Genomic DNA, 9,155 nt, shown 5'->3' on the forward strand with positions numbered 1-9,155 from the left:
TGAGACCAGTGAACTGGTCCAGCAAAGCTCTGAGACGTGTGCTGAGCACATACCTTGTAGGCGTGGCCTCAGTGATGGGGGGCCCCCCCCTGTGGACTAAAGGTCAGGAAAAACAGGTGCTATTCCTCGCTCTGCCATAACCTACTGTACATCCTTGGATAAGTCACTTCACCCCTCTGGGCCTGTTTTCCCTCCCACCCTTTCTCTGTCTGGTCTCTAACAGACAGGGATTGTCTCTTATATGTGGATGTACAGCGCCTAGCGCCACAGGGTCCTGATCCTACTGTATTATGAACGATCAACTCTTAAAATCAATGGGATTACTCTTGTTCTCAAAGTTAAATGTGCTTCAGTGTTTTTCTGGGTAGGGGTCCATAACAAGTGCTTCACACGTGCTCTCAGAGAGTCAAACAGCATCTTACTCTGTAAGTGTTTGTGGAGTAGGGCACAACTCCATGTGGGTAAAGATACCACAGTCCAGTCTTATTCCACTGAGATCAATCCCAAGCTCATTTACAACAGGGGGAATGTAACGCGGACTCTACGTCCAATCCTCCCCTCCCTGCCCTATGCCCACTCTTACACTCTGTTCCTGGCTAAAATGTCGGATTCATTTCCCTGTAGGAAAACTGTATACCTGTGGATGTGGAGACAGTCTTGGAATGACAGATTGGGAGGAAACGAGTGCTGCTCGCCACCCAATGTTTCTGAATGCAGAGAAAGTCCTGAAGGATGCAAACAGAGTGAACATAAATACCCCGGCTGCTGGCATGTAAAAGATCCCCTGGTTTGCTCATAATCTTTGTGGCCAAGTATCTGGTTCTCCTCAGCAGGCCCAGTTCTTTTTAGCCTTGGAGACACAGGTTTGGGAAAGGCAGTCCGTCCAGGTGGCACACGGTCTGGCTATACCTTTCCACAGTCAGTCCCTTGGGCCTGTTTTCCTCTCCCCTCGGGGAGGGGATGCAGCCTCCCTTCCTGGAAAGGTTCAGAGTCTTGCTGCACCCAGCCTGCTGGCAGCTTCCCAGCTTGCTTCTTTCTTTTTTTTTCCTCTCTCTCTCTCTCACTCACCCCCCTCCCCTCCTAACAGGGGAGGGTTTAAAAAGGTCTCAAGCAGTTGGAGTCAGCTGAACCTCCAGCTTCAGATGTTCTCTCAACAGGTACCATTGCCGGGAGTGGCCCAGATGATACGTCTGGGGGAAGGGAGCAGAAGGAGACTCCACCGATTGGAAGGCATGAGATGCCCTTGCCTAAGGTTGGGGGTTCCACGACTGCCACTCCCAAGAGAAGGAGGCGGGTGGTGGTGGTCGGGAACTCTCTCCTCAGAGGGACTGAGTCATCTATCTGCCGCCCCGACCGGGAAAACCGAGAAGTCTGCTGCTTGCCAGGGGCTAAGATTCACGATGTGACGGAGAGACTGCCGAGACTCATCAAGCCCTCGGATCGCTACCCCTTCCTGCTTCTCCACGTGGGCACCAGTGATACTGCCAAGAATGACCTTGAGCGGATCACTGCGGACTACGTGGCTCTGGGAAGAAGGATAAAGGAGTTTGAGGCACAAGTGGTGTTCTCGTTCATCCTCCCCATGGAAGGAAAAGGCCGGGGCAGGGACCGTCGAATCGTGGAAGTCAACGAATGGCTACGCAGGTGGTGTCGGAGAGAAGGCTTTGGATTCTTTGACCATGGGATGGTCCATGGGATGGTGTTCCATGAAGGAGGAGTGCTAGGCAGAGACGGGCTCCACCTAACGAAGAGAGGGAAGAGCATCTTCGCGAGCAGGCTGGCTAACCTAGTGAGGAGGGCTTTAAACTAGGTTCGCCGGGGGAGGGAGACCAAAGCTCTGAGGTAGGTGGGGAAGTGGGATACTGGGAGGAAGCACAGGCAGGAACGTCTGTGAGGGGAGGGCTCCTACCTCATACTGAGAATGAGGGGCAATCAGTAGGTTATCTCAAGTGCCTATATACAAATGCACAAAGCCTGGGAAACAAGCAGGGAGAACTGGAGGTCCTGGCAAAGTCAGGGAATTATGATGTGATTGGAATGACAGAGACTTGGTGGGATAACTCACATGACTGGAGTACTGTCATGGATGGGTATAAACTGTTCAGGAAGGACAGGCAGGGCAGAAAAGGTGGGGGAGTAGCCCTGTATGTAAGGGAGCAGTATGACTGCTCAGAGCTCCGCTATGAAACTGCAGAAAAACCTGAGTGTCTCTGGATTAAGTTTAGAAGCGTGAGCGACATGGGTGATGTCGTGGTGGGAGTCTGCTATAGACCACTGGACCAGGGGGATGAGGTGGACGAGGCTTTCTTCCGGCAGCTTGCGGAAGCTACTAGGTCGCACGCCCTGGTTCTCATGGGAGACTTCAGTCACCCTGATATCTGCTGGGAGAGCAATACAGCGGTGCACAGACAATCCAGGAAGTTTTTGGAAAGTGTAGGGGACAATTTCCTGGTGCAAGTGCTGGAGGAACCAACTAGGGGCAGAGCTCTTCTTGGCCTGCTGCTCACAAACCGGGAAGAATTAGTGGGGGAAGCAAAAGCGGATGGGAAGGTGGGAGGCAGTGACCATGAGATGGTCGAGTTCAGGATCCTGACACAGGGAAGAAAGGAGAGCAGCAGAATACAGACCCTGGACTTCAGAAAACCAGATTTTGACTCCCTCCGGGAACTGATGGGCAGGATCCCCTGGGAGAATAACATGAGGGGGAAAGGAGTCCAGGAGAGCTGGCTGCATTTTAAAGAATTCTTACTTTGGTTACAGGGACAAACCATCCCGATGTGTAGAAAGAATAGTAAATATGGCAGGCAACCAGCTTGGCTTAACAGTGAAATCCTTGCTGATCTTAAACACAAAAAAGAGGCTTACAAGAAGTGGAAGACTGGACAAATGACCAGGGATGAGTATAAAAATATTGCTCGGGCATGTAGGAATGAAATCAGGAAGGCTAAATCACACCTAGAGTTGCAGCTAGCGAGAGATGTTAAGAGTAACAAGAAGGGTTTCTTCAAGTATGTTGGCAACAAGAAGAAAGTCAAGGAAAGTGTGGGCCCCTTACTGAATGAGGGAGGCAACCTAGTGACAGAGGATGTGGAAAAAGCTAATGTACTCAATGCTTTCTTCGCCTCTGTCTTCATGAACAAGGTCAGCTCTCGGACTGCTGCCTGGGCAACACAGCATTGGGAGTAGGTGGCCAGCCCTCTGTGGAGAAAGAGGTGGTTAGGGACTATTTAGAAAAGCTGGACGTGCACAAGTCCATGGGGCCGGATGAGTTGCATCCAAGAATGCTAAAGGAATTGGCGGCTGTGATTGCAGAGCCATTGGCCATTATCTCTGAAAACTCGTAGCGAATGGGGGAAGTCCCGGATGACTGGAAAAAGGCTAATGTAGTGCCAATCTTTAAAAAAGGGAAGAAGGAGGATCCTGGGAACTACAGGCCAGTCAGCCTCACCTCAGTCCCCGGAAAAATCATGGAGCAGGTCCTCAAGGAATCAATTCTAAAGCACTTAGAGGAGAGGAAAGTGATCAGGAACAGTCAGCATGGATTCACCAAGGGCAAGTCATGCCTGACTAATCTAATTGCCTTCTATGACAAGATAACTGGCTCTGTGGATGAAGGGAAAGCAGTGGATAGCACCTTGGATAGTTCTTTTTGCAATTTCTGAGAACTGGGGTAAATGCGTGACAGGAAATGTGTGGATTTGCTTCTGAGTTAATGGCTGATGGGTTTCAACCAATTGGGTCGGTGGCCAAAGAAGCATCTGTGGTTTTGCGGCCTTTTCCTCATAGTGCCACAGTGAAGGGGGAGGGCACTTGATTGCACACGAGCAGGCCTGGTAGCCATAATTCACCGCCAGAGAGGCACCACTGGGAGTTGTACTGCAAACGGGACCCTGGTGTTTTCACCACCCTCCACGTCACCCTGCTGGAGCGAGAGACGACACGATGGTGAAAACCCCTGATCCCTGCTGCCACTGGCATTTTCCCATCGTTACCACCATGTGGCGTACAGGGGCCCTAAATGTGTGTGGCCACGCTATTCTCCTCCTGGCACCCCCAGCTTGCAGGGTGCAGGGCTCGGGCCAGGGTGACACCGGCCCACAGAGCACAGTCCTGTGGAGATTCTGGGCTGTGTTACAGCCCGTAGGCAGGCCAGGTGAGGGGATCCCAAAGGGGCCCATTTCCTACCGCAGACACAGCTTCGGCCAGCACGAAATCAGGGGGGCTGAGAGCCATCGAATGCCCTATAAACCCTGTATAGGATTGAAACCACTTCAAGCCAGGGGGTGTGGCAGCCCCCCAAGCACCCCTATTCCCAGCACCTGTGGGAACCCTAGAGCTGGCCCTGATCAGAGCCTGCCCCCCAGGCCCTCTAGTGCCATGGTCCCGATGAGGGAAATAAAATAACCATCACATTAAGGATACGCGTTGCACTCACCGCTCTGGGGTCTGTGCGGGAATCGCACCGTGCCCCGCACTCGGAGCGGGGGGGGGGTCGAGGGGTTCCTCTCAGCGCCCTGGGGTGGGTCTGTGCGGGAATCGCACCGTGTCCCGCACTCGGGACGGAGGGGACCGGGGGTTGCTCTCAGCGCCCTGGGGTGGGTCTGTGCAGGAAACGCACTGTGTCCAGCACTCGGGGCGGGGGGAGGGTCCGGGGGTTGCTCTCAGCGCCCTGGGGTGGGTCTGTGCAGGAAACGCACCGTGTCCCGCACTCGGGACGGAGGGGGCCGGGGGTTGCTCTCAGCGCCCTGGGGTGGGTCTGTGCGGGAATCGCACCGTGTCCCGCACTCGGGGCGGGGGGGTTCCGGGGGTTGCTCTCAGCGCCCTGGGGTGGGTCTGTGCGGGAAACGCACCCTGTCCCGCACTCGGGACGGAGGGGGCCGGGGGTTGCTCTCAGCGCCCTGGGGTGGGTCTGTGCGGGAAACGCACCGTGTCCCGCACTGCGGCGGCTTTTGCGCTCCGCGCCGGGGCCCGGCAGGGGACAGCGCCCTGCAATGCGCTCGGGGAGAGCGGGCTGCACTCGGCGCCCGGGGCTGTGTATTGCACTCGGGACTCGGGCGTTTGCACTCCGCGCCCGGGTCTGTGCGGGGACAGCACCAGGCAACGCAGTGAGTGTGTGTGTGGGTGGGGGGGGGACGGGGGAGGGACGTTTGCACACGGCGCCCTGCTGTGTGCGGGGCTCGCCCCACGCAATGCGCTCCGGGGGGCTCTGCGCGCGGCGCTGTGCGGGGCGCCCCGGGCCTTGTGCAGTCACGCAGCGCGGCTCTGGGCGGCGATAGGAGCCGCCCGCAGCCCCCGGCTCTGCTCGCTGCTTCGGGGCCCGTGTGCAGGGCGGCGGGGCGGGGGTTTTGCGCTCGCTTCCCCGCCTCCGCCGGGATAAATGGGAGGCGTCGGGCAGCTCCGCTCCAAGCCTCGTCTCCTCCCCTCCGCCTGGCTGAGCAGCGACCGCAGCGACCCGGAGAGCGATGGATCCCCAGGACTGCCCTTGCGCTGCCGGTGAGTGACTCCTCCCGCGGCGGAGCCGCCCGGACCCTGCTCCGAGCTGCTGCGGGGCCTTCGGGGGCTGCTCCCCCCTCGCTGGGAAACAGCCCCCCCCTTGCCGGGGAAGGGGAACGATCCCTGCGCCCGGGACGGCTCCGGCCCTGTGAAATCTCTGCGGCGGGAGCCTGCAAACCGAGCTCCCCGGCTCAGATGGCCCTGGCTTCTTTTGCCATGCTGGGGACAAAGTTCTCCCCTCGCCGCTGATCGTCCTCTCGGTTTTAGTCCAGCCGTGATGCTCATCCCCCCCCCCTTTGCCCACCAGGTGGCTCGTGTTCCTGCGCTGACTCCTGCCAATGCACAAATTGCAGGTGCACCTCTTGCAAAAAGAGTGAGTATCCCCCCCCCCCCACAAAATGTTTCCTCCACAAGCGAGTTGCCCGCCTGGCTGAGCCTGCGACGAAGGAGGGTTTGTCACTGGCTCCCTGCAGCAGCCTGGAGACTGGAGACCAGAAGCTGGAATTTCTGGCCCCGATGTAGCAGAACCATTAAGCGTCTGCTCAAGTTGTGGTCTGGGGGAGTTAGGGCTGTGCTTTGTGGGCCTGCTGCAAAGCCCCTCAAAGGGAAGGTGAGTCTTGCCTCTCCTTTCGGGGGGATCTTGGGATCAGGCCGCAAGTGCTTTGCTGACTGGGGATGGATTTAAGCCTATGCTGGACAATAAGCAGGTGCTTTGCTGAAGCAGGGCCTCTGTTGTTAAACTGTATCCTTACTTTCCAAGTGTGGGCCTGAAAGGTGGAATCGGTGTCCTTTCCCTAAGAATAATTCCTAAAAACTTCTTCTGTTCTTTCCAACGCCAGCCAGTTGTTTCTTTTTCCTACGCTGAGTGTTCTTAAGAAAACCCTTGGGTCAGATGAAGGATTCTGACCTATATTAAGGTGGGAAAGGACTCAGGACTGTCCAGTCTTGACTTTTATGTGGCCTCTGTGAGGAATATGTATTAACAGTACAACTGAGATGTTGTAATATTTTATAAAGTACAGTTCACGGCATGGTTTTGCTCCTTGTCTCATCCATGTTGAACTTCCTTCAGTTCTGACGGGGGAGGGTTGTTTTTATTTTTTGTTGTCTGGCATCTCCAATAATCGTGTCTTGATTTTTATCTTTTCAGGTTGTTGCTCCTGTTGCCCAGCCGGATGCAAGAATTGTGCCAAGAGCTGTGTCTGCAAAGCTCCAGCATCCAGGAAATGCAGCTGCTGTTCCTAAAATGGCGATTTTCTGGTCTCCTGTAAAGATTCTGTACGAAAGGCAAAACTAATTTTGTTTGTAATGTCGCAATGACTGTTTTGTACCTTTCACGGAAATGTCGATTTGGGGTTGAATGAAAATAAAGGCCAGGACTGGAGACATGTAATGCCCGATTGACTCAGCCTGTTCATTCCATTCAGTGATTTCCCGCTTGCACGACTAATCCCCTCTTCCGAGTTTAGTTCTTGCACAGGGTGTTAGCAGCACATCTCATGGGAGCATCAACAAGAGCCCGGAGACTAAAGCTTCAGGCACAAGCCGCAGCACTGGCTTGGCTTTGCTTTTGCCAGCAGAGCTTCAGGCAAAAGGAGAAGTTTTCAAACACAATATTTCTTTAGTGGTGGCTCAGCGTTGTTTTTGCCTCTTGGTAGCAAGGGGAAGCAGCCCGGGAATCACTGTGTCTAGAACCCAGGGCCTAGTGCTGCAAGCTGCTGACCCTCAATCCATTGTGCCAAATTCAGATGTGAGTCCAATGCAGAGAGTTTATGGAGGGGAGGAGTGAAGTCTAAACTGCCGTAACATACCTTCATCCTGATTTCTTAACCCATATATTGCATCAACTTGGGGCCTGTCTACACTGCCACTTCCAAATGCATTTATAACCAGCTAGTGACAGGGCTGGCTCAGAACATCTCTTGTGTCTACATAACATGGGTAGTAGCTGCAGCAGCTTCCTCTGTCCCCCCAGGCTGGGACCGTGGCTGTCTTCCTGTAACCAGGCCGCAATGCTTTACAGTCTAGATAAGCTCCCCAGCTCTGCAGGGGTAACTGGTCTGGCTAGCCTTCCAGCTCGCTGCCCTAGGCCAGGATGTCCCAGAGGAGGTTGCTGTAGGTGTAGCTCTGTATGCATGTCCTGTAGGCACTCGATTCACATGAGGCCCCGTGGGCAAGCTGCCCAGAAGGCAACAACACAAATACAACCAGCCACAAGGGTAGACAGGGACATACAAAGGTTAAGGGAAAATAGCTGACTTAGCTACAGTCTCCCTAATTAAAAACCCGAGGCTCATTAGAGATTGTACACCTTTAACTGTGCTGGAAGGAACAGGGCTTAATGGCCCCTAGATCATCATATCAGGGCTTGTTGGCTTCCTGGTCGCTTGTCTGGGGCTTGCAGGCTCCGTGGGGGTCGCACGGGTACCCGTTTGTCAGCAGTGGGACTCACAAGATAAAATGACACAGCAAGTAGTTACCGTAGCCAGAGGAAAAGCCGTTCCCAAGGGCTGGTTTTTTACCGACATGGGAGAAATGACTTTGAGAATGAGAGGGGAGCTAGCTGAGAACGAGTGACCATGTGCAACGGCAAGGAATTGGAGGAGGGAGCAGGGCAGCACAAGGATATGAGATTTCAGGATGGCGGACTGGGGAATTAAGAAATCTAGTGAGGAGTGTGCACTGGGAGGAAGGATAAAAATCTACCACTTTAGAAAATGGCCAGCTAAAGAGTGTGCAGTGCTCAGATGCTCCAATAATGGGGGCCATAAAAGTACGTAAGATAAATAGAGCTTGAGCCTTGATGCTGCAGCAAAGAAGGCCTATGTCATTTTGGATTCCAGATGTGGAGGGAGGCCGGGGCCTCCTTGCCCCCTCTGGGGCACTAGGAGTCTCTTGGGAAGCCACATTGTTGATTGTTGCTTGCACGCTCCCTTCTAAACTGTTAGATTTTAATACATCCTCCCATTGCACCTGGCCAGAATCCATCTCCTAATTCTTGCTGCTCAGCAATTCCAAAGCCTGGCTGGCCAAGCAAAGTGAGGTCTAACACTCAACTCTGGCATTGCTAGTCTGTTTATCTTCACAACATCCCTGTGAGGGCAGGGCTGTGCTATTATCCCCACTGTATAGATGGGAACTTGGGGCCCAGAGAGACAAAGTGACTAAGGCCTTGTCCACAGTAAAGAAATTAAGTCAACCTAAGTTAGGCCCATGTACAGCCAGATTTATGTCCACACTATGTCCCCCTGTCAGTGGTACATGTCCTCCCCAGGAGCACTTCCACCAACTTAGCTGTGTGGGGCATTGTGGGACACTGGAGCCCCCGGCCCAGGGATGTGTGGGTCAGGCTGTGAGCCCTGGGGGGCTGGGCTGGGCTCCCACTGAGAGCCCCGTGCAGGGCTGACAGCCAAGAGGCGATGTAAGTAAGGCAGTGTCCACACAGACGTTGCGTCACCCTAATGACATCGACCTAAGCACTACGCCTCTCGCGGAGGGGCGTTATTAGGTCAGTGTAGTGGGCGACGGACATCAGCGGGAACAACGCTGTAGTGGAGACACGGATAGAGTTAGGTTGATGCAAGATGCCTTACGTCCACCTAACTGTAGTTCAGACCAAGCCCAAGGAAATCTGTGGGAAGAGCAGAAAACTAGACCTAGAT

General features: G+C 54.4%; 1 protein-coding gene across 1 annotated transcript; it reads left to right on the forward strand.

Annotated features, from left to right (window-relative positions):
• The first annotated feature begins 5,157 nt into the window (after positions 1 to 5,157).
• LOC144930187 (metallothionein-like) lies at positions 5,158 to 6,886 on the forward strand. Its single transcript, XM_078851383.1, has 3 exons — positions 5,158 to 5,493; positions 5,801 to 5,866; positions 6,644 to 6,886. The coding sequence occupies exons 1-3, from the start codon at positions 5,463 to 5,465 to the stop codon at positions 6,736 to 6,738; spliced, it is 192 nt and encodes a 63-aa protein (XP_078707509.1). The 5' UTR covers positions 5,158 to 5,462; the 3' UTR covers positions 6,739 to 6,886.
• Positions 6,887 to 9,155: the final 2,269 nt, after the last annotated feature.

This window comes from Lepidochelys kempii, chromosome 2, assembly GCF_965140285.1.
Source record: "Lepidochelys kempii isolate rLepKem1 chromosome 2, rLepKem1.hap1, whole genome shotgun sequence".
Taxonomy (NCBI): Eukaryota; Metazoa; Chordata; order Testudines; family Cheloniidae; genus Lepidochelys; species Lepidochelys kempii.

Excerpts from the sequence above, each read along its gene's own strand:
- LOC144930187 (XM_078851383.1), top strand. The coding sequence starts at position 5,463 with ATGGATCCCCAGGACTGCCCTTGCGCTGCCG. Across the intron at positions 5,494-5,800 it reads GGACTGCCCTTGCGCTGCCG|GTGGCTCGTGTTCCTGCGCT; the intron begins GTGAGTGACTCC and ends TTTGCCCACCAG. Across the intron at positions 5,867-6,643 it reads GTGCACCTCTTGCAAAAAGA|GTTGTTGCTCCTGTTGCCCA; the intron begins GTGAGTATCCCC and ends TTATCTTTTCAG.